At 40.8% G+C, this 25,114-nt stretch overlaps 1 protein-coding gene across 2 annotated transcripts; it reads right to left on the bottom strand.

The window, feature by feature from the left end:
* AMOTL2 (angiomotin like 2) lies at nucleotides 1-25,114 on the bottom strand. Of its 2 annotated transcripts, none has more exons than XM_074301580.1 (10): nucleotides 24,815-25,114; nucleotides 21,255-22,073; nucleotides 14,161-14,464; nucleotides 12,048-12,192; nucleotides 11,201-11,293; nucleotides 6,315-6,610; nucleotides 4,900-5,192; nucleotides 3,262-3,476; nucleotides 2,651-2,827; nucleotides 1-1,567 (listed from the first exon to the last, which is right to left on the bottom strand). In XM_074301580.1, the coding sequence occupies exons 2-10, from the start codon at nucleotides 21,995-21,997 to the stop codon at nucleotides 1,509-1,511; spliced, it is 2,325 nt and encodes a 774-aa protein (XP_074157681.1). In that variant the 5' UTR covers nucleotides 21,998-22,073; nucleotides 24,815-25,114; the 3' UTR covers nucleotides 1-1,508. The 2 variants fall into 2 exon arrangements, with proteins under 2 accessions (XP_074157681.1, XP_074157680.1); XM_074301579.1 differs by having other exon boundaries at nucleotides 2,651-2,830.

Consider the following 25,114-nt stretch of genomic DNA (forward strand, 5'->3'; position numbering starts at 1 on the left):
TTTGGTATTACGCCAGAGAGTGTGTGGGGGGGATCAAAATTGCAGCTTAAAAAATCCAATTAATCCTCTGCCTTTTAAAAAATGGCTTTTTATCTCAGAAATCCTTTTTTTTTTTTTTTTTTTTTTTTTTTTTGGTGCCATGTAGTTAAATCAATTCTCCTAATTCTGCTGTAGGTGGTTTTCCTTTTCTTCTCTTTCTTTTTTTCTTTTTTCCCCTCAAAGCATAATCCCATCTTCAGCTCAGAGTTCTGTGACCTCAGAAAAAAGTCAGCTGAACTTAAGATGGTTGCTGCCATTTGTCCCCTGAATGGAAACAGAGAGAAGGGAACACTGGGATCCATCCACCACACTCAGATACACACACTGATACATTCCGTTTGGCTCATGGTTTATAACCAAACAAACAGAAGGGAAATTCCACTGAGAGGAATTGTGGAGACTGTCCAAAAGGCAGGCAATGGCATCCGAAGGACTCTCCAGATGGATATTTAATGTTTGAAAGAAACAGGATGCAAAATGGAGGAAAAGGATAAGATGGCAAACATTTGAAAGATCAGAGTGTCCACAATGAAAAGGATTAAAAAAAAAAAAATCTAAAAAGTCAAATATTATGGAACAGGACAGGGAAGGGACAAAGAGAACAGCTGATAGGGATAGAGAAACAAAGCATGTGGGAAAAAACCTGAAATGACAAATATCCATTCTGTTCCCCACAAGAAGGAATTATATACAAATAATAGAATAATGTCTCCTAGTGCAGCCGCCTAAGGATACACAGTTCGATCTAAGAGTGTTAAGGGACTTTTCCTCTTAGCAAGCTGGCTAGAGCAGCTGATAAACCAATAAAAACCATATCCACCCCACCAGATTCCAGTCCTTGTAAGATAAAAGGGGAAGAAGCAAGGGCTGGAGAAAAGAGGAGGAGTAAGAATCTTGCAGAGCCAGCAAAACACAAACATGGGCAGACTTCTGGCAACTTGCATTTGAGGTTTTGGTACCAACAAGTTGGCTCTCCATGGAAACTCAGCAACCAGTTCTTCCAGGACCCAGATGTGGGCGTCTTCTCATACACTGACCTCCCCACATACCTTCTGAGTCTTAACTGCCTCTCTCTCTCATTGTTGAAGGCAAGTTAGGATCAAGAGGGGGGCTCAGCCCCTCTCCAAACTCTTTGCATCTCCTTATCTGTCTGGGGGATGGTGAATAAGTCCCACAGACCTTGGTTGGGTCCCTGACTTCCAACGGATTGTTCAGGGAGAACTGTGGTCAATTGGTCATGCAGGAGGCAGATCACACTACAACAGTTCTACTCCCACCATCAGTTTCCTTCCAAACTCTATGTTCTAAACTTGTCCAAATAGAAGTGAATGAGTCTTCAGCCAGGTCACAGGGCATGAAGGATTCCCCAGGACTATGTCAGAGGAAAGACGGGAGCTACTAGTTTGAGAGGGACCGTCTGCAGATGTGGGCACGAAGCTATTTTGAGGGCCATAGAGCCAGCTCCTTCTTCAAATCAGGATTTCCACCATCTCCGACATGTCCCGAGTCTTGGAAGTAGTTGAAGACTCTGAGGAACATAAACACACATATGAATAAATCTTCCAAGCCTTTATTGTTCCCTTTTCCAATACACAAATAACATTTTTTTTCTTTCCTACACCATGGCTACTGTGAGATGAATGTTAATTCAAAGAACATATACTTCCTTTTAGAGTTGGGTCTGTTCTCCCTAACCCTTCCCTGGGTACATTACTTGCCCCCAACATACAGATTGCTTTACCTCCTTTCCTTTGGCTAGGAGACTTTGAGGGGAGGGGGAATGTAAGCAGTACATGAGGGAGGGGAGCCTGGAAATTCTTCTCATACTTGTGGTCCTCTATAACTGATGAGGCAGAGACAAAACTATGTAGATTCTACAGAACGGGTGTGTGAGGACAAATGGAATCTCTTCCATGTTCCTCCCTCCCAGCCCTTTGTAAAACAAATTCTTCTGATTAGAGAGGACCATTAGCCTAACTGGTCAACGGAGTTTTCCATACCTGGAATACATTCCCTTCTCACTTCCCAACTCCTCCCTCCCTCCAGTCAAGCCTCAAGTTCTAAAATCTATATATGAGAAGTCTGTCAGGATCCTAGCTTCCATTACAACTGTTTTTTTTGTTTGTTTTTTTAATTTACTTTGAATACAACCCTTAGGAGAACATAAACTCCTTGAGGTTGGGGACTGTTCTGTTGTCTCTATAGGCATTTAATAACTATTTGCTGACTGAATGAATTAATGAATTTCAGACATACTCCTTTCCTCTTCTTTTCCTGTTCCCCACCTTTCCCATTTCTTTCTTGACTTTTACTTCATCATTTTCTCTTCCCTACCCCACTTTCCCCACATTCCAACTTATTTCTATGATCTCAGCTATAGCAGCAAACAACACATTATCTTTATGGCAATCAAGGCCAGCTCACATCAAGTGCCAATGGATTAAGATAGTTGGCAGAAGGTGATGGGGAGACAAATTTTGTTTCATTTCATTTTGCTTCCTTTCTTCTTTCCTCTCTCCATTTAATTTATTGATCCCTTCCCCCTCTGTCTCTGTCTCTCTCTTGAGTAGGGACAAGAAAACGCTGTAATCCAAGTGGGTAGAATACTTACCGGTTAAGGCTCCACCAGGATTGCTGCTGTTGCAGCCCAGGAAGCCCTCAGGCCCAGGGCCCTGGGAAATGATGACATTGTCAGGAAGGCCATCAGTCTGAGTACTTCCATCCTTGCTGCCATGTTTGGCATGGGAGGGATGGGAACTAGTGGGTATCTCCTCTGCTGGGACCCGACCTGCTGAAAGAACATAGGGTATTGTTACATTGTCATCAGCAATGTCTCATAAAATGGTTCTTATTGGGGGAATATTGGGGAAAGCGAAGGGAATAAGTGATTATATAGCGGCTCTTTACATGCCAGATACATGTCGGGCACTATGCTAAATATTTTACAAATAAAATGTTATTTACTATTACTTTTTAAATTTGGGATTTGAACCCAGTTCCTGACACTCCAAATCCAGTGTTTCTATTACACCATACTTAACGTAGGAGGGCAGTTTTTTCCTACTTTGGAAGCTCACAAGACCTCAATCCTTTGCTTTCTAGGTTCCTAGATTTTTAGATGAGATGAACGAGATAAAATAGCAATCTTGAAAAAACTTGTGCGTTTAAGACCTCAAGGCAAAATTCTCTCTTCATTCCTCCAATCTCCCAGGGTTCTCTTACCAGTGGCTCTCCAGGAGAGGCCATCAGATTGTCCTTCACTACTCGACGAGACTGCCTGCCAGCCTTGGGTCCCTGAAGCTGCAAAGATGGATGGTACAGACTTGGCAGGTCTCAGAGAGCACTGCAAGGCTTTGCCAGGGTCCTTCCTTGAACGCTGCTGAAGTACTTTTATCACAGCATCCTTCTCCAGGATCTGGGCATGGAGTACTTTTAACCTGGATGGGGGAAGCAAAGAAAGCATCTATTTAATGCTAAGTCAAAACAAAAGACAGGAACAACAGCAACCTTTTTTGAAGATGTTCCCATCTCAGCCTCCTTTGTGCTTGTGGTCTCACAGAAATCAAAAGAATGTACTCAGCTTGAGATCAGGGGACATTTATTTTTCTCATTTTTATTCTCCCAGTGCTTAGCACAGAGCTTAGCCCATGGCAGGCAATTACTAAGTGAATGCTGGATTAGACTGAAAACAGCTGGAGCTGCTTTTTCTTGAGCATGTTTTTTTTTTTTTTTTCCATTACTGTCAAAGGATGGGAAAGGCAGAAGATTTAGTATTTAGCACTGGCTGCCTTGTGATAGCTTAATCCATAATAAAATGTTTATTAATTGATCTACTTTGCTGGTGGCATCCACACAACCCTTCCTTCAATCATGCTTGGCCATGATACGTGTACAAAAATGAAGTGAAGCTATGTGTGTGAAAGCCAATCCATAAAGCGGTCCATGCTGACCAACAAGTCAGGAAGAAATGCCAATCAACCGGAAACATCAAATCATTTGACATCTGCTCAGAAATGAAACATTCAGAACCAGTCATATTCTTGCCTAAAATGTCTGAAGAGAGTGGGGACTCATGACGCTCATGAACTCAACTTAGGGCAAGGCCATCTCAGTTTCCTCATATATAAAAGAAAGGATTTTTAAACAATTCCTACACTTCACACATTGTTAGGATCAAATGAGAAAATTGATGTGAGACACTTGGAGAACTTTTACCTGGTAGCAAAACTGATCTGTACAAGAGTACCATAAACTTTGTAGAGTCAAATAGTGAATAATCTTGGGACCCTGAATGTTTAGAAATCTATCACTATCACCATCTTCACTGACAAGCAGTGTCTACTGACTACTTTTAAGGTTTTACTAGTGACTGAGAACAGGTTTTAATATATTATAATAATAACTCATTTTTCTAGAGCACTTGATAGTTTACAAAGTATTTACTTCATAACCCTATGAGATTAGTTAATACAATTATGTGATTATCTCTATTTTACAGAAGAGAATGTCTATAAAGGACTTTATAAGTTTTAAAATACTACATAAATGAAAGCTGCTATTACCATTATATCTCAGACACTTAATAACTGTGTCATCTTTGTTAAGTCATTTAATCTCTTCCTGCCTCAGTTTCCCCAGCTGTAAAAATCACATCATGATAGTATCTACTTCTTAGACTTTATTGTGAGGATCAAATGAAGTAATGTTACATTAAAGTATTATACAAATGCTAGTTATTATTTATACTCAGTAAAAAAATTCTGTCTGGCATGGCATGGCTTACTCAGCATTTTAGTGAATTAACTTCTCTGGGATGGTTCAGGTAAAGGAGTAGTGTCGAATGTTTTGACCAGTTCCTACCTGTTCTCCATCTCCTGGTGTTTGTGGTTGACCAGGAGGAGGTCTTCATTGAAGCTGCTATTGGGTGAGTGCTGAGGGGAGTGGTTGATGATGGTAGTATCCCGCTGAGCCGCAGCTGTCGCGGCAGCATCCATAGCAAACTGCTTCATGGTACATTCTTCTAGGTACTTCTGCTCCCACTTGGTCATGTCTGCCTCGAGGGCCAAGATCTTCTCTTCCTTCTCCCTCAGTTGCTCTGACAGCCTCGGCACACTGAGCTCAGGGGATCCGTTATTAGGTGTTGCCATCTGTCTCTGCAGAGGTACAAAATGAAACTAGGGTTACCTACCTGACTGATCCCCAGGGAGACTGGTGAGCAGTTAAACGCACACCTGTGCTTGTTTCATCCCTCCCCCTACTTGGACAAACAAGTAGGGTGGGACCTACAGTCAGCTCCTAGAAGAAGGATTTAGATCAAGATCCTTTTTTCTTGATTACCAATTCATGACAGACTTAGGGTAAGGTCAGTCTGTGAGTAATAGGAGAACAATAATAACTTCAAATTTACATAGTACTTTAAGGTGTGCAAAGCACTCAACAAAGGTTATCTCATTGGACCTTACAACAATCCTATAAGGTAGGGACTATGAATATTCTACCTTTATAGATGAGGAAACTGAGGCAGAGTGCAATTAAATGACTTGGCCAACAGTCACAGAATTAGTGCCTGAGGCAAGATTCTAATCTGCCAGGTCTTTTTGCCTCCAAGTCCAGTACACCTTACACCAAGCCTCCTGGCTTTCAGCTAACTGCCAAAACTCTGCTAAGAGCCCATAATTGATTGCCCCCTCTAGTAAAACAGTCTGAAGAACTCAAATCCCTATTGGTTTACTCTGGGAAGCAACCCTGAACCCAAAGTGGACTGGGACATGGAGAATTCTGATTATAGGAAAACAGATGTCAAGGTCATGATTTCCTCATAGTTAGTCAAACAACGGTTGTCAACAATGGTTTGTCAGAAGGTTGTGTATCTAACAAATGAGCAAAGCAACTCTTGGTTGGTTAGAGAAATACCAGTCAGCTACATGGACCTTGGGGGTAGAGGAAGAGGGTTGGGAATAAAGAAGGGTTAGTCAGATATAGAGCCAGAAGGGATCTTAGAGGCACAGAGAAATCAGGGGACTTGTCCAAGATCTCACAGCTCCTAAGCTCCTGTGACAGGATTTGAATCCAGGGTTTTTTTGTTTTTGGTTTTTTGGGGTTTTTTAGGGGGGGGGGGGAGATATTGGAAAGGCAATCAGGGTTTCATAGTGGATGTCTGAGGCTCAGGTCTTCTTGACCCCATGGCAGATGCTCCAGCACTATCTGGCTGCCCCTTGGAGCCAGGTCTTCTCGATAATTTAAGCACAATGCTCTGACCCACCAAACTCACTCACCTGCTGTGTCCTAAGAGTCTTCAATTCCTGCTCCAGGCGGGTCCGAAGACGTAGCTCCAACTGTTCCCTCTTTTCACAGGCCGCCTGGAGCTGCCCCAGGGCCTGCTGCAGCCTCTCAACTTTTTCCACATACGCCTTCTTCTTCCGAAGCTCATCTTCTGCCTTTGCCGCCCGGGCCTGGGCATTGCTCAGGGCCTGTTCCAACAGTTCTGCCCGTCGCCGCTGGTCCTCATTGGAGCTCCGGAGCAATGAGATCTCCCGTTCCATCTTTTCTTGTTCTTGCTGAGATTCATAGTCTGGGAGAAAAAAGAATAAGAGGTCCATTCATGCCGTCATTCAAATATTTGTAGAGTAGGAGACAAAATGATGAGACTGATCCTTACAGGAAGATTGCTGGGATATAGCTGTTGGGATTCTTTCACCCAGACCATTCAGCTGACCTGTTTGTTATATGTAGAATGACTTATTCGAATTGGTCAATTCATTGCAAAGGGATTAAAAGGATTAAGACTTAGAGCTGGAAATGACCTTGGGGGATATTCTGGACCAAAAGCATTAAACACATGGCTCACAACTCCCAAGAGCAGATCAAACCAGATTACAATATAACTGGGAAATATTTAACAAAAAAACAAAACAATAAAGTGCAATAAAACTCAGATAACATTACATTTTTAAAATTAAGTCAATATGGGGCCTGCAAAGGATACTTATGTACAGTGGCCCCTTTTCTATTTGGGTTTTGACACCACTGATCTAGACCAATCTCTTTATTAGATGGGGAAAATTAGGCCCAGAGTGGTCAAGTAACTTGTCCAAAGTTACCCAGCTAACATCACATCAGAGCAGAATCTTTTATCTCTAGTGCTGCTGCTTTGTGTTACCTCAGCAGTATATTAAGAAACATGAAACTGCTCTTTTCCATTCCATCTTGGAACCTGATTTTAATAGTGGGGAAAATTAAAAAAAAAAAAAAAAAAAAAAAAGAGAGAGAGAGACTGCAAGCTAAAAAGTGTGTTTCTTTACAAAGTATGGATTTTGAAAATTTTGGAAGAGAATGTCTTTAGTACAGAGTGGTCTTAGTAATACAATTTTTATGAAAACATCAAGACTCAAAAAACATATTTGGACAAATGGGAAGTTTAGAGATTTATTTAATTTTTTAAAAGTATTCTATTAAATTTCTAAGGTCAGTGACCTTCCTAAATATGTCAGGAAGCCAAGATCAGCCTGTCAGATAGAATAAATACCCCGAGGCCTAGACCTCAATGGAAGGAGGGAGAACTTTTAACTGCATGTGGAATTTTCCAAAAACTTAAGAGTTGGAAAATAAGGAAAAGTAGGATTGACATCCCAAACACCAAAAGAGTAAACAAGCTCCCAACCCTCAATTCAGTCTTAGTTTTCTGTAAGAGTCACCATAAGTCATTTTCTAAGCTGGACAACTCTTAAGAGTTCATTCAGTCCACCTCCTTCATTTGCTGTTTCTGTAAGGGGGAGATAACTTGGTCAAGAGTGTACAGCTTAGTTTGGGGTAGAGTCATAGATACAATAGTCTCAACATTCCAGGCCATGGCTATTTCCACCACAGCCTGTCACTCTGATTTGCCAAAAGTTTGCCAAATATATGAAATGGCAAAGGAGCAAGGAATTAACATGCAGTATGGGGCTGAGGGTAGAACTGCTGGCCTTGTGATTGCTCAGAAAACAGGTTTTTCACTGAAAGACAAGCCCAGTTGCAACAACGGCTGCTGAAACAGTCTACATTTTTTCTCGGATGTCAAGAGTTTTAGGAAAGAAGAGAGCCTTGGGAAGTACAATAATACCCTAATGCCTTAAGTGATTAGTTTACTTAAGGTTGGGAGGGCCAGGAAGGGAATGCAGGCTTATCCCAGACCAGCCCTTTGTTTCCTTCTGTTATGAAATCATTAGATGTACATACAGGAATAAAAAAAAAACATTCTGGGACAAAGGGTGCTCTCTGGGAGAAAGTTTGGGTTTTTTTGTAGAGGGAAAATTCTCAAACAAGTTTTAAGTGATCTGTTCATTCTAAGTGTTATAGCATCAAGGTTTGAATTAATAGGCTTGGGGGAGGAGAGGAGGTCAGTAGAGAAAGAAAAGTTAAGTTTGAGTTTTTTAAAAAGTTAAAAAATATTTTGATCTTTGTTTTGATGTTGCCTAAATTACCATTTCCCTCCCATCCCCCTTGGCCATCCTCTGGAAATTTGATCTCTGTGGGGACATGGGGAAGTAGAAAAGTGTACTTGGATGGAAACATTTCAGAGACCAATGGGATCATTCTACCTTACCCTGTACCTTAACCCATTTGCACTGTGTAGAAATGTTGTCAGCCTACTCCAGGATCATTAAATTCATATTAGGAGAATAGTAGCTATGAGGAGTTTCCAGTTTAATTAAATAATCTAAAATTCACAGTTCTCAATCAGAATTATCAGCACCACATATGTTTGTGTGTGTGTGTGTATGTACACGTGTTAAATCTAAGTTTTAGAAGGAGATTGATATAATGATCCCTTTTTAAAAAGCAGCTTTACTGCTTCTTGGATTAAAAAAAAGTGGCAAACACTGGAGATCTTTGATGTGAAAAATTCAAAAGTTTCCATCCTCTGAGCTGTAAGGGGCTAGGAAACTAGGCAAAGAAACACAGCCCTGTTTGCAAGATGCTAAAACTTTGTAGAAAGAATTTTCTCAACATGTCCCCTTCCCAAATCTCCCATTTCTATGTTCTAAAGACCCTTTCTTAATATGAGCTTTTTTTTTTTCAGGATATGTCCCCCTTTCTTATGAATCTAGGTGGGAGAGGGAAATCAATAGGTCATGCTTTGTCCTCTCTCAATTGACCCAAACAGGACCCTAATGGAACAATGTAAGGCAATTTTTATTTTAGAGAAGAATTCATCAAAGTAAGCAATTTGTGTGTTTGTGGGTGAGTTTGGGGAGGAGGAGGAAGAGCACAACTGAAAGGAGTGGATTAGTGAATGGGAAAGGTGATAGGAGAGAATGACTTTTAGAGAAAATACTTTTAAATAATTTAGCTATTTTAAATAATTTAAATAATGAAGCAGCTTAAAGCCTAATCTGAAGCTCTTTGGGTAAAATATGTATATACTTATATATGTATATAACATGCATCCATGTATACACACATAAACATAAACATAGACTGAGTAAGGGAAAGAAGCTAACAGACTTGGGACTGAGAGCTAAGGGGAGGAGAGACTACTGGGTGGAAGAGCAGGAACAGCTTCTGGAATGTAAAGAATCCAGGTCAACTGATGCTGTGGTGATTAATAACTCGGCTGAAGTGCCAAGAACAGCTTAGTTCTCCCTGGGGAACTTAAAAAACTTCCAAGAGCAGATTGGCCTTTTATGCTGCCTTAAAGAAACCTTACTCTGCCTCCCTCCTTTCCATTTTCCTTTCTTTCTAGCAAAATTGCCAGAAGGCTATATTCCCAACCTGTAATGCCCTGTATCAACTCAGTGTTCCCCCAAATTCATGCTCACACTTAACCCTTAACCCCACATCCTGAGCCTTAACACCAGAGGAGACTACCCCATAGCTAGGTTCTCTACCTCCCTAGTCTAACTCTTACCTACCACTTCTCACATTTGTGTTTTTCTCCCCCCAGGACCTTTAAATCACTCAAACCCTTCCCCTTTGCCTTGGCCCATTAGGTCTCTCCAGGTACTTACTCCCTCTTGTCTGCTCAAGATTCTACTCTGAAGTATCTGAATTCTGTTCTGGGATACCTAAGACTCTCTTAATTCTCTACCACCAAAACCTCCCCAAATAACTTTACATCTGAGTTGACAAAGAAGACTAAAAGGCAGGATGCTAAAGCTATGAAGTTGTCTGCCCATTTCAATTTATTTGTTCCTAAATCTCTCCTTTATCTTTCTTATCTTTTAATTTCAGAAGGAGGTTTTTCTCCCATTCTAATAAGCTAATAACTAACTTCTCCACTTGAGTCTTCTCGGTTTTTTCCCTTCTATCTTCAGACAATCTCAGATTTCATGCCAGGTATTTAATAAATATTTGCTATCTTCTCTTTAAAAACAACAGAAAAACCCAAATGCTTTACTTAATTCTATCCATTCCAATTACCACTTAACTTTTCTCCTTCCTTTCACAGCCACACCAATTTCCTATTTTCAAACATTTTGAATTGAGAGTTATATAGCTGCTATCTCCATTTCTCAATTAGGTACTTTATCTATGCCCACCCCCATTTTTCTGAAACTAATAGCTCAAAGATATCAATGTTCTATTCTCATATATATCCTTCTTCAATATTTGATGCCCCCAACCATTTCTTAAAACTCTGAAATATAGCACTTTCCTGATCTCTCTCTTTTTTTTAATATCATTTTTACTGTCTCAAATTTAGAGCTGGAAGGACTTCTGAGACCAGCTAGCCCAAGATCACACAGATACTAAGCATCACAGGTGGAATTGGCCCTCTGATGTCTTCTTAACTAGTTTTTTCCTCCCTATCTTCAAAATCAACACTCTCTCTTACATTTTTAAAAGCAGCCTAAACCAACACATAAATGCAGAATCCCCTTCCCAACTTCAGTATTTCTATAAGGTTAAAAATCCTACTTGTAGTTTTCCTTTCCTTCCTTCTTAGGGCTAATCTGTTATCAAGTCCATTTTTTTCTTCCTTCAAAGTCCTTCTCAGTTTCATACTTTACTTTTCAACCTTATCATGACATCATTACCCTCATACCTGGATTACCACTGGGGTCTTTTGGTTTATTGGTTTTTATATTTCTTATAGTACCCAAGCCAAAAAATGCCCCCCTAGCCAGCCAAGCCCCACCAAGACATCTGAACAGGCCAGAAAAGGGTATTTGGTACTTACTCTGAGCAAGAAGCTTGGCCACCATGCCCTGGTTCCCCTCCTGGGCTTCCTGGGTCTTGCTGGCAAGTTGTCTGTTTGCAGATTCTAACCTCTCTGTTTCAAATGTTAAGAGAAGAAGGAAAAAAAAAAAGTTCTTCAAAATCTAGTTAAGTTGCAACCCAAATTTTTCCCAAGTAATACATTAGGAAAAAGAAAATTTCACTTGAATTGAGCCTGGCTGAAATAGGAATTCAGAAATGGCTATTAATTAGTTAGAGCTATAATATCCTTAAGAGATAACCTAATTTAATCCTCATTTTATTGACAAGGAAATAACTTCCTTAGTCATTTAAAGGAACAGACAAGACTAGAATCAGGGTATTTTTACTCCCAAATTAATGCTTGGTGAGCAAGAGCTCACCAATAAACCACCAAAGAACCAAAGAACCAGAAAGCAGATCAGTATTTTCTAATGGCAGTGACAAGTGGTGACTTCCAAGAAAATACTTTAAAGCTTTAAGAACACATTTGGGCCATTGGTCTGGATGAATTCCACCTCCAGAAGGAAATGGCCTAGAACATATAATATGGCTGATATCTAAGGTAGAGGAGTAGTAGGAAGTATCTAAAATGCAAAAAAAAGTCTTGAATCCAGTTTATGAGTATAGGGTAAAGAGATGTTTTATGTTGTCTCCTTCCATTAGACTGTGAACTCTTTGAAAACAGAAACTGGGTTTTTTGTTGTTGTTGTTTTTTTTTTTAATTAATTAATTATTAAACAGAACCTTTTCCACCTATTCTTGAGTATATAGGGTCATAGCAATTATCCCCACACTGCTTTCCTTGTATCTTTTTGACTTTTTCTTACCTCTTAGATCTCGATTAAAATCTTGTAGCCGCCTCATCTCCCCACTCATCTTGTTCCTCATGGTTTTCTCTAAGGTTTCTCTCTTGGTAGAAGCTTTCATCAGGTTTTCATAAGCCTCAGAGATGCACTGGATTTCTGTTTCCAGCTGGGGGGGAGCAGAAAAAAGCATGTAGTATCAGAATCTTTTTTCAGAAGAGCAAGATTAGCATGAATAGCATTGTTTTGTTTTTTTTTTTCTTCCTTTTCTAACACTATGAAAACTTATGTCCAACTGGATTCACAAATTAATTCTTTTGGAGGCTGATCTACCCTGAGAAGCTTATGGAGGCAGCCAGAGGTAGAGGAAGCTGCATAAGCTCATTGCATTCGCATTCCTATCTACAACAGAATGTTTGTTTGATACAAGCATAAAAATCAAAGATATAAATCAGTGGAACTAATTATTTCCAGTAGCAGGAGAGACATATCTTGCTTGAGGAATCAAAAGAAAAACTGGCTTTGATAATCTTCACCATCCCATCAATTTCCATCAAGCACAGCATTTAGAATAAAAACCAGATTTATAAGATCATGAGATCATTGGTCTATGCAAATTAGGTTGTTTATTATCTCCTAAATTCCCCCCTCAATTCAACACAGCATCAAGATTTCATGAAGTGTATTCTAGAAAGACCCCTTTTTGCTATCCTTTTCTCCAACATTATTCTAAAAATATGCCATCCAACAACTCTCTGAAGGCTCATGTGGTGGTGGGGTGATTTATTTCTAACCACTACATGGCTCCTTTGGACATGAATCACTATGAACTTCTGCCTTTAATAATGTAAAATTTCCAGAGAGAAGCATTCATTTTCAGACCAGCCTATCCCATGAAGCACAGGGGAGGATGTGGACAGTTACTCCTTCCCACTAACAGCCCATTTTGTAGAGGATCTGGTCTCCTGCTTTTGCTTTATTATCAAGCCTTATGGGAAAATGTTTCCTATTCCTTTAACACCAGAGGACCTGAAGTCACCTCCCCTGGAATTTCCTCATCTGTGTGTTGAACTTCAGAGTTGCCAATTTCAAAATTTAAGTCATGGAAAAAAATTTAAGTCATGGAATTTAAAGTCATGAAAAAAATCAAGCAAACATTATCACGTAAGATTTTTCTTAACCAGTCAAATCAGTTTTTACCCGTCTCTCTGTAGACTTCTCTCCTACTCGGCCATATCTATCCTCCAGCAGAAAACTACAGATTGGGTCTAGATCAAGATTTTAACACTGGGAACTTAAAAAAAAAAAAGAAAATCTATTTTGATGATCTGTTTCAGGATAATTGGTCTTCCTTAAAATATTATTTTATCTTTATGCATTTAAAAACATTACTCTGAAAAAGGGTCCACTGGCTTTACCAGACTGCCAAAGGGGATTATAAGACAAAAAGAAGTCTAGAGATCCCATTTAATTTTCCATTTTTATTCGGGTGACTACGGGTTCTGCACGTGCTCCCTCGAATGTCCAGAATTCCTACAAGTCACCCATTTGTTCCGGTATGGAGGGGGGAGAGGAGGGATCTCTCTTTGGCTGAAGCTGGCCTGAAACAGATGCCCTGTTGTGTACCTTAACACAAAGGGCTCTCTGTGGGAGGCCCTGCAGAGGGAGGGACAGAGAAAAGTTGCAAATGTGAAGGGAGATGGTGAATGGTCTCTTTCTAATCAGTCCAACAACTGCCTTTGCTCCAGACCTCTGGTATTATATGTTGTGCTTCACAGCTGTTTGAAGTATGTATGTGTGTGTGTGCATATATGTAGGAAAGGAGGAAGGCCCTGGGTGAAGAGCTGGACACCAGGACGACTGAAAAGCAATAGAAACCATCATTTTCTGCTCCTTTTTTTAATTCAATCCAATACCATTCACTCGAACGTTGCCACTAATCTCTTTGTCTTATCTTCTGGAAACTACTGTTCCATGGCTCCCTGGTCTGTGTTAGGTCGGCCTGCCCTTACTGGATGGCTAAAGCCAGTCTATGGCACCAATAGCTCTGAAAAAGGGACTTCTCTCAGTCCAAAAGCAAGAAAACCTGAACATATTATGTCCTACCCAATACCAAATTTCTCTCAACCCTCTGTACCTTCTGAATCCGGCTCGCCTTCTCGCTGTACGTCTCGAACTCTCTCAGCAGCTTCTCGTTCTCCCTCTGTAGTTTCTCATTGTCTCTCAGGATGGCCTCCATCTGAGCCAGGTGGCTGTTGGTGGAAGCGGCCTGGGCCGACATCAGCGCCTCTACCCCAGCTGGGGTGAGGGAGCCCAAGGAGCTGTGACAAAGGGCAGCAGGGTGGGGGTGGGCTGGCTGTGGTGGTGGGAGCTGCTGTTGCTGCTGCTGCTGCTGCTGCTGCTGCTGCTGGAAAGGCTGGGGCATCGGAGCCTGCAAGATCCTACAAGATTCAGAAACAATTGGAAAAGCCATTAGTCATTACCTCATTAGCAGCCTTACCTGGCCTCTGTGTGCATTCAGCTTCCACTTGCTATTATTATTTTGGGTAACTTTAGTTGGGGAAGAAGCTTCTTTCTGAGATGATCAATATAAAGGGCAGAATGCTGAACCTGGAATCAGGAGTCCTGGGTCTGAATACCATCTCTGACATTCACCAATTGTCCAGGAAAGCTGTTTTTCTTCTCTGAGCATCAGTTTACTCATCTATCAAATGGGGCCATTTGAACTACCATATCTGATGTGAGGGGGAGGGAGAATTATTTGTAATAAAAAGAAATACATATGAATTTTCATTAGTATCTTATCACTGTTGGGCTTTAGGAAACAAAGAAATAGCTTATTCCAATCCCCTCATCTCAGAGTATAAATAATTTTCTTAAAGTAATACCAGTATCTTGGGAGAGCTCAGATTCAAGCCCAAGCTTCCTGATTTATTTTTCTATATTGTGATGGAGCCATAAAACCTTTGAGAATTTGTCTCTAAATTGAGAAAACCATTTTAGCTTCTCAAGAACAATTCTTGTATGCCTACATATCTATAAGGATACACAGGTTAAAACTATAGAGGAAAAATTCTTATTATTAGTCAGATGTGGGGGGTCCTAGTTTCATTTTTGTGTTGGCTGTATTCTATGCAAGGATCTCTCTCTCTGTCTCTTCCTATGTGTGTATATCTCTCCCACATAGATCTTTCCACTTCTTCCCTCTCCTCCCATCCCTTTCTTCTTGTCTCTGTCTCTTGCTGTTCTATTGACAATGGGATTTTTGCCTGCCATCTTCAAATCACTAGCATGATTTCAGGGGACATTTCTAAAGTTTATACAAAAGCCTTTGAAAAGCAGAAAGCATTTAAAAAATAAGGTAACAATACAAAACCAAATTTTCGCTGAAATACAATACCATAGGCCAGGAAGAAAAGTTAGGGCATTAACCCCTACAAGAATAATATTTCCAGAATGCAAAATAGTGCTCTCCTTCTTAAAATATATGTTCAAAAAGAAAGGGCTGAGGGCTGAAAAAAGCTATTAAAATAAAGGTGAAATTAGCAGATTATTGGTTTTCAAATCCTTTGTCCACAACAAAGATGCTATTTGGCCACAAACTTCACTCCCCTTACTAAGCCCTCTCTTCAAACAGCTGCCAACCCTCAAAGACTAACTAATCCAAACCTATTACCTTACAGATGAGACTGGGGATGCTAAGTGAATGGCTCAGGATCACCCAAGTAAAGTGACAGGGGCAGGATCTGAATCTAGATTCTCTCCAGAGTCAAAAGATTTTTTCATTGTATTCCACTGCCTGATTCTACTTTTCCCCAAATCCCCAGAATAAGAGAACATGTGCCTGCAGAAACTCTAACCCACACTACAATTTCCTCTCCCTCAGATACCTATTAAAATCTAAGATAATGCAGTAAAAAAGAAATTCACATTCCTTTTCTGCAACAAGCCTGTGGGCCAATGGTCATTATTTTCATACTTGGGATTGTGAATAAAGGCTAGGAATGTTGGCTAAACAGGTAATAAAACTTCTTACAGTCAAAAAAATTCTCCCTTTAGGGTTAAACTATGGACACACCCCAATGAATTCAACATGGCTGTTCTCCGGGAACTTGGCTACCAGACACTTCCTTAGGGACTCACACCTCCATTTGGCCCTAGTCTGGCTCTAAGACGATTAGTTAAACATAGCCTGCATTCTTCTGTGATGACTTGGCTCCAAGAAAGAATAAAGAAGTCTCCTTTCTGCCCCATACCTCCCTTCCCTTCTCCTTTTCTTCCCCTCCCCCTTCCCTTACTTTTTGTTCTCCAGAAAATAGTCCACTTCCTTTTTGTGATATTATCTTTTCCTGTCAGAGTTCAATAAGGCTGGTCCAAAAGGAGAAACCATTACTTAGTTTCTAAAATCCTTCCCAGACAGTTCCCTGAGAAGCCAAAGATAATGTGAAGTGGGTTTTTTTTTTTTTTTTTTTGGGTTTTGGGTGGAGGAGGGGGAAGGTGGATAGGATTGGGAAGGAGAAAGGGACTAGCAAAAACATTAACTGGCTCTTCTACTCCAACTAAGCTAAGTCATTCATTTCAAGAAATAATATGACTTAAAAGGTGAAAAAAGCAAGTAGAATGAAAACCAAGCAGAGAATTACAAATCAACTAAGCCTGCCTCCTTTTTAGCTCTTTGTTGTTGGGTGTTGATGGAAATCCTTGGGATTCATGAGAAAGGGAGGATAATAGGCTTCTGTGTATAATTGCATCACAGAATCAAGAAAAGTTAGAGCTGGAAGGTCTCTGAAGGTCACCTCGTCCAACCCCTTGTTCAGTTCTGCTTACCTAGATGATAAGGGGAGTGGAAAGGAGGTGGGACCTGAGGGAGAGCAAAGGACAGCAAAGAGAGATGAGGTCAATGTCTCCCTGGTGGTCAGATCATTTCTGTGAGCCAAGTGATTTCTGAAAACTCTTTTCAGGGCAGGTAAAAAACTTAATTTTAAAAAGCCACTCGAATGTGGCTTTGAACCCTAATTCTCTACTGTTACTAGTATGAGCTTGGATAAGTCACTTAATCTCAGTGAGATGTGTAAAGTGAGAAAGCTAAACTAGATGGCCTTTCCAATTTTAAATCTATGGGCCCAAACAAGGCAGAGCCCCAGTTTGCCAAGATGGAAAAATAAGTTCTATAATAAGTAACACAGACGGTTGGGCTCAGCAAGGGGTTCCTATCCTGAGGAAGTATCTCTGCTGAAATGGTAGAAAACAATCTTCTTTTCTCTTGACCCCTGAGCCTTGGCTGGCCCTGGAATGAAGCCTGGAAAGCAGATTCCTAGAATCACAAATCTAGCACTAAAATAAGACCTTAGAGGCTAATTAATGCAGCCCCCTCCTTATACAGATAGAAAAAATGAGGTGAAAAAAATTAAATGGGTGGTCAAGGTCACTCAAATAGTATCATAGGTGTCAGGTGAATCCAGGTGCTCTCTAACATCAAAGCAAAACATTCCCTACTGCACCTGGTTGAGGAGAATTCAATGCTTCCTCTTGCAGAAGAGACCAGTAAGTAATCAGTCAATCAATAAACATTTATTAATCATCTAGTGTGCTAAACACTGGGCATACAGAGGGAAAAGGCAATCCCTGCCCTCAAAGAGCTAGCAGTTCAGTGTTTCAGAAAGCCTAGCTCTGAACTTTTGGAAGTCTAGTTCCTCTTTCAAATAAAAAGTTTGGATCAAGATATCTCTAAGGTCCCTTATACTTCAAAAGCTCTGTTACCTTTGGACTTTTTTTCCCCTTTCAGCATATACTGTTCAAGTTAGGGGACCTTCCAAGCTAGTACAATCTCCATTGATCTCCCCCATCTTTGTTCAGGCCATTTCTCTTCATGCAAAGAATATTAATTTTTTCTTTATTTTTCTAAATAATATTATTTAGATGAATATACTGGACAGAGTGAATAAAGGAGAAACTCAAATCTGTCTGTTTTGATTTAGGTGTTATTTCTAGAGTGCTAGACCTAGAATCAGGAAAATCTGAATTTAAATGTCTCAGATGCTAGCCCTATGACCCCAGGCTCTTAACTTTTCCCTTGCCCTCACTTTCCACATCTTCAAAATGGGGATAATAATAGCATTTACTTCACAAGACTATTGGAGGACTCAATTGAGATAGCATATATAAAGGGCTTGGCTAACATATAAATGTTAATCATCATTACTGTCCACAGTTTTAGTAAAGAAAAAAAATTGGGAAAGGAAAAGAAGGAACTGAAATTGCCAAATAAAAAGGGTTTTGTTAAGTCAAATGACCAGATACTCTATGTGGTCTAGATTACTATTCCACTCCAGTTTTGACACACAAAAAAATTAACTGAGACCACCATACTTAGTTCAGTGCTGAGTACTGAGGCATATAAAATAATATGTGGCTGCCTTCTGGGGGGCCAAGAACAGTCAGAAGTCTGTGGGGGCAGCTGGATGTTACAGTGGTTAGAACACCAACCATGGAATCAGGAGCCTCTGAATTCAAATTCAACCCTAAGATAATTAACTTACTAATTGTGTGATCTTGGTCATGTCACTTAACTTTAATTGCCTCGAAAGAAAAAAAGTCTAATCTCTTCTTAGAAACAGAATAAGAAAGGAGAAGATTGGAAGTTTGTGGAGTTGTGCAAATTGGAAAACATTTAGTATAGCTGGCTATAAGTTGGTGCTAGTCACCCAGGGTAGGGATTCTAGGTAAGTACTGACTATAAGTAAATTAACCAGTCTAAGAGGTCTAGGGACTGAAGGCTGAAGAGCAGGGGCCTCAGGGCAAAAGACTGGGGGAAATTTCAGCTAATCTTGGAAATAAGATAGGTGTAAGTGTGGGGGAGGGCTTCTTTTTTTCCCTAGTTCCTCTTTTGATTCATGTTCTAACCCCTTCACTCCCCCAACCCAGACACTTTCTCCCTTTTCTTTCAATCTGCAATGGCTAATCGGCAAGAAGATGACTTTGGCTTTGGGCCCCATCTGAAAAATGTGTATTTTTTTAAGGCTGCCAAATGTAGTGTAAATAGAAGATAGTCCTATACACACACATATAAGACCTATCCATTATATCTGTGTCTTGTCCCATAGTCTACTTTGTTCTGACATAAGGCGCCCGTGTTTAAATTCAAGCAGACTTTGCAATAGACTTTTCTTATCAAATAACTCCTCCCCCTTGACTTATTTAGACTTTGTTCCATTCCTCCAAATTAAAACCAGGCAGTCTTACTACTGTTACACTTATCCCTCATTGTCATGAATAGCAATAAGGAGTTAAGAATAATATAAATAACAGAAAGAAAAATTTACCATTTAACTGAGAAGTCTAGAAATCAGGAGCTTTGGGGGTTAGTCTCAGCTCTGATATTTATTAGTTTTAAGATCCTAAGTAAATTATTCCTGAGTAGTCAGTTTCCTTATTTGTCAAATGAGATAAAACTGTAGATTACAGTTTCTTACCCTAAGGTCAATGAACTAGGCTACATATTTTTAAAAATTTTGATAACTATTTCAATATAAATGGGTTCCTTTTTGGAATTTTGTACATTTCATTTTATATGTTTAAATTATGATAAGGTGTCTGTAAGTTTTATCAGATTTCTAAAGGAGTTAAAGACTCCCAAAAGGTTAAGAACTACCAGGTTGGATAATTCCTAAGGTTCTACTATGATTCAATGAGTATATTATCAAGGTTGATGTTTTTGGCTTCATAGTCCTTTGGAAAAATCTATCAATGAGTTGGAATTAAGAGTCCACAGGTTAAGATAAGGTACAAAATCTCTGGGCCTCACCTTTCCCAATTCATGACTATAGACAATGGCCCCTTTTCTTGAATTTACAAAGATGATACATAGATTAAAAAGATAAAAATAGATACACAACATTCCAAATCCCTATTTGTTAACTGTAAATCAGCCTTGTACATTCTCTAAGCCTAGCTTCTTATCATTATCTTTAGTTCATTAAAATAAAAGATCTCACCCAGACAAACAGATAGAAAGGGGTTACAAGGTCATAGACAAAGTCACACATTTCAAATATGAAAATGAAATGCAACCTCAAAGAAGGTAAGTATGAAATGAAGATGAAACACAGTGATTCCCCTTAACTCTCCTCCCCTGCCCCCAGGGATGTTACTGCTTCCTTAATAAGGAAGGAAGCAGCCTAAGCAGAAAGGGAAAGCCCCCAGATTCTAAAGTAGAAACAGTAGCTCCAGACAGGAGCACTCCCAACTCAAGATGAGTCTACCCAGCTCAGCTAAAGCCAGTCAAGATCTGCTTTTAAACCTACCCCCAGACACTTACTACCGGGTGACTTGGAGCAAGTACCTTAACCTCAACCCCAGTTTCCCCAAATAATAGTACCCACCTCCCATGATTGTTGTGAGGATCAAATGAAATATTTCCCTAAGCACAGTGTCTGACACATAATAAATACTATATAAATGCTTAATGAGAGAACAACTGGCATTTTGATCTCAGATAGGTGGTTGGAGAGTAGTTGGTTTTGCTGAACTTATTTTTTCCCCTTTCTAATTTTTCAGTGGGGATTATGGAGTGCTATTCAGAAATAAATGTGAACTATAAACAAAAACCACCCATTTAAAAAAAATGAGCATATCCCCAATGTGAAATAGCCCCTAGTTGCTGGAAGCTTTTCCTATTATCCTTTCTGCTTCTATTTTGGTTTTCTTGAAGTGAGAGTCAGAGAGTCCTAGGTATGAGTGGTTGCCCCTATGTGTGCGATCTTGAACAGTCAATACAAACTAATATTAATGATGATGATGAATGTAAAGCATACCACCTCTTCTCCCTTCACAGGGATGTATGTATAAAGAATATAAATATAAACGATAGCCACTATTACCCTTGCTTTGGGCTTGTTGGGACAGACTTGCCACTTGAATGCTACACATACCAGGCTAACAGAAGAGCAGATGGTTACAAGTTAAATACAAGTTAAAGGACTCTGGAGTCAGAAAACTTGTGTTCAAATCTTTCTTTTGATACATATTTACCTATATGAGTTTGAGCAAATCACTTAAGCCTGGACTCAGTTTCTCATTGGTAAAAATCAATGGGGTTGAACTAGGTTCCTTCCAGCTTTATCTCTGTGATCCAAAGGAAAGCTTAAAAAGCCTAAATATGGGGGATGAGGATAGAGAAATACCTTCCCCTCCAGATCTCAGAATCAAAGTAGGAAAGCTGTGCTGAATTACCTGACTTCAGGATGCTGGAAATCAGGGCTTCCCCTGGAATAGTGCCTGGGGTCACTGGCTGACAGGGGCTCCTGTGGTGGAATGATGTAGGGGTACTCTGGTGGGGGACCCCGGGGCTCCAGGCCCTCGGTGTGATGGCCCCTGGGGGTGGACAGCTGATGGTGGCGAGAAAGCTGAGGAAAGCTGTGGGAGGAGCTCATGTGGTTGTAGGCTTTGGCACCATTTCTCTCAAGGGATAGCTGGAGGAGGCGCTCACTCAGCGACCTCACGTGCCCATGCTTCAGCTCCTTCAGAGAATCATCCTGCCTCTTGCTGCTTGTTATATTGCCCCGGCGAGGTTCCTTATCCACAGGGGCCCCTGGGCAAGGCAAGCCTGCCTGCTGTCCTCTCTGGGAGGCATAATACTGAGAGTGGACTTTTGCTTCTTCATAGGTGGGCAGCTCCTCGCCTTTGCTCTGGGGCTGGTAGAACCGGTAGAGGGCATTCTCTAAGTAGGCATGGTCGCCATGGTGCTCCTGGCCCTGGGGCTCCTGCCGGGTGGACTGCTGTACCATCTGACTCTCTTCTTGAGTCAGACTCTCCAGGGATGAACGGGGGCTGCCCCCATTGCCCCCACCTCCTCCTCGAAGAGCCTGCTGTTGGATAGCCAGCAGGGTTCGGTTCTCCGTCAGGTTACCATAGCGCAGCTGCTCCTGGATGAGTCTGTGCAAGACAGTCCCTGAAGAATCTTCCACAGTTCTCATTCTTTGCTCTTTTGTAAACAACTAGAGGTCTCAAGATCACCTGAAAGTCTAACAGCAATTGGCCACGGATGAACACCTGCAAAGGAAAGCATAGAGTCATCAAGGGTGGGGCTCTTAACACTGGTCCAAGAGAATGGGAAGACTTTCCATAAAACACTATTTAATGGGGTTTCATTTTCATGGAACCCCACTATTCTATTCTGCCTGGAAAAAGATATCATTTAGTCCTAAATACCAAATAGCCATTATTAACTCGACTGTAAGCTTTATATTGGGAGGTCTACCTAAGTGTTAGTTCTCCCAAGCTAGAACTGGCACAATTAAGCTGACCTGTACAAACCTTTCCATATTTGAATCAATGTCATGGGATGACCTTGGGAATTATTCAGATACAGTGTATACTAGAAATAAGGAAGGCGGAAATGTAGTACCAGATAATGAAGGAGGAAAGAATCAGATATGAATTACGGTATTGTGAACAGAAGCTTTATTTAACAAGCCACTGGAGCAAGAATGTCCTGCCAACAAGCACTAGTTTAGTCACACAGTCCCTGTAAGTTAAAAACCACACACCCTTTCTTTCACTTATCCAATTTTCAGTACCTTAATGCATCAGACAAATCCAAGATGACAAAGAGGTAATTTCCCTAGATATTTATTCCACATTATTTGGACAGAGTCTAACTGACTCTCCTCAGATTGCTGATGGCAATTTATAATAGCTGTAGTCAAGATTAACAGTAAAAGCACTATCCCTACACTGGCAATCCTATGGGGAGGGAAAACCATGGTTTCAATGTGGCACAGAAATGAGTCTAGCAGGGGTTTGATGTTTCTAGTTACAATGAAGGTGTTTTAGGGAAGAGCTTTCCAGGTTAGCTTGTCTGGTAGCTAGGGAGCTACTGCCTTCTAATCACCACAACATTCCCTGGCTCTTTAGCATCAAAAACTAATTCAGATTGTACATTAAATTCATTTTTAAAACAGAAGTCTATGATAGTAATTCTTTTCCAAGCCATGTCGAAGTGAGCATCTCAGAGAGCTGGAAGAATTCTGAACATCTGTTCCAGTCTCTAAGCCAATGTGATATCTAGAATCACAAGTTTAGTTTGATGATGACAAGAATAAGAATAGAGAATGCACTTATACGGAGCCTAAAGGCTCATAAAGCACTTGACAAATTTTTTTCCCCTTTACAGAAATCCTGGGAGGTAAGTGGTATTATTATCCTTATTTAAAGAGGAGGATACTGTGACAGAGGTTGTGTGACTTACCCAAGCACACGCATAGTAAGTTATGAGGCAGATTGGAATTCAGGTTTCTAACTCCAGTGTATAGAGGTACACTATCACCTAGCTGCTCATGGAGGCTACCATCCTTCTTCCCGAACTCCTTCCATGCCAAACTCCACAGCCCAATTATCACACTGAATTATGACTAAACTTTGGTTAAGTTAGAAATTGCATAAGTAATATAACTTTCCACCCAGTCTTTACATCATACCAGATTACCACACCGAGGCCAGAAGGAGAGAGATTCTGAAATCCACAGCTCATCAGAACCAACAAAAAGCCTTAGGAATCAAACCACTTATGTTTTCCAACTACGCAGGCATTTTCTGCAGTAATCACAGTTTAATAAACTAAAAACTGTCAGGAGAGAATGAATATCAAGACAATCCGGAATCTACCTCAAACACACCATCACTTGAACTCTCAAGGTATACTATGCCAGTTGTCTCATATCAGGAGCAAGTTAATAATGTATCTAATGAAAAATCAAATATCAAATAACTAAATCATAAGGCCATCATAAACTACACGTCTATTTTTTTAAATAAGGGTAAGGAGAGAGCGGAAGTGTAAATTACTATAAAGTATTTATTTTCTGGCTTTTTTGTTACACTTACTATTCCATTAAACAGGGTGGGCTGGGGAAGAGATTAGAAATTGCCCGAAAATTCTCTTCAAAATACTGAGGTTCTTAGGTGCCTAAATTAAACCACGGCTTTCGAACAACTTCTGCAAGACTTCCAAAAGTGTAACTGATAACATCCTCCCTTCCCCCTACAAATTATTTCTGAGTCAATATGCTCCGAACTCCCACGTTTCAGAACCAATTTGAACATTAATTCACCTCAAAAGTGTTCGACCGATAGCCATCAGAAAAGTATTTCTGTTTCCTTTGCTGCTCTGGTCCCTCTTTGTTTTCCAAATATTTCTGCCCTGACATCATCAGGGTTTGGACTGCAATTAACATTCTTTCTAAGTGAGAGCCAGGCTTATGGCTCCGGAAAGCATTTTTCCAAACAAGACAAAGAGGATTTCTTTAACTAGTTGGGGGCAAAAGCACCTGTAATTCAAAACTAACCAAATAATTCTAGATTGCCCCCCACACCCCTTTCTTTAATCAATTCCAGCCTTCTTTCCCCGCTCCTCCCGGTTCCAAATCCCGGGAGACTTGGAAATTCACAGGTTTCAAGGGCACTGCAAGAGCCAGGGTCAAGAGCCAAGGTATTCTTCCCTTCAACTTCCCCCCGCTCCAAATATACCCCCGGCTGGAAAGACCCGGGCCGCCGAAAGATTTCGCCAAAAGTGTAAAAAAGCCGCGCGACTGAGAAACCCAGTTTAGCTAAAGCACCGGCACTGCGAAGGAGAAGCGCCGCATGGGACCTTTCTTAGCTCCCAATTCTCCGCTCTCGCCTCCCCTAGATCTCTCTGAAGTGCTCGGAATGCTCGCTCCTCTCTCCCGGCTGGGTGCTTGCTGGGAGCTCCGAGCTCCCAAACAGAACGCGTTCATTTCTCGGGTGAAACTTACCAACCCATAGCCCGAGAGCCTCACTTCTAGAGCTTCATTCAGACCCAGCCACGCAGAAGTCGCCGGGGAGCTAGCAGTACGAGAGCTCTTTCGGAGGGAGAAAATGCAGAATAAATGCAGAGTGCGCGCGTGCCTTGGCTTAAACTGCCGTCCCTTCCTACCCCCGCAGCCGAAGTGCCAAAACAAAACTTTAATAATAATTTAGGGGGGAAAAATCACAGGAGCGCAAGAAAAATCCGCACGCAGCTCAGAGCTCCTCTGCACAGAGCTCTCGCCTCGGTGACTGCTGGAAGCGAGACT

Source organism: Sminthopsis crassicaudata, chromosome 3, assembly GCF_048593235.1.
Source record: "Sminthopsis crassicaudata isolate SCR6 chromosome 3, ASM4859323v1, whole genome shotgun sequence".
Taxonomy (NCBI): Eukaryota; Metazoa; Chordata; class Mammalia; order Dasyuromorphia; family Dasyuridae; genus Sminthopsis; species Sminthopsis crassicaudata.

Coding starts and splice junctions, on each gene's coding strand:
- AMOTL2 (XM_074301579.1), bottom strand. CDS start 21,997: ATGAGAACTGTGGAAGATTCTTCAGGGACTGTCTTGCACAGACTCATC. Junction 11,294..12,047: donor TTTTAATCGAGATCTAAGAG/GTAAGAAAAAGT, acceptor CATTTGAAACAG/AGAGGTTAGAATCTGCAAAC. Junction 2,831..3,261: donor CCTCTCCTGGAGAGCCACTG/GTAAGAGAACCC, acceptor ATGTTCTTTCAG/CAGGTCGGGTCCCAGCAGAG.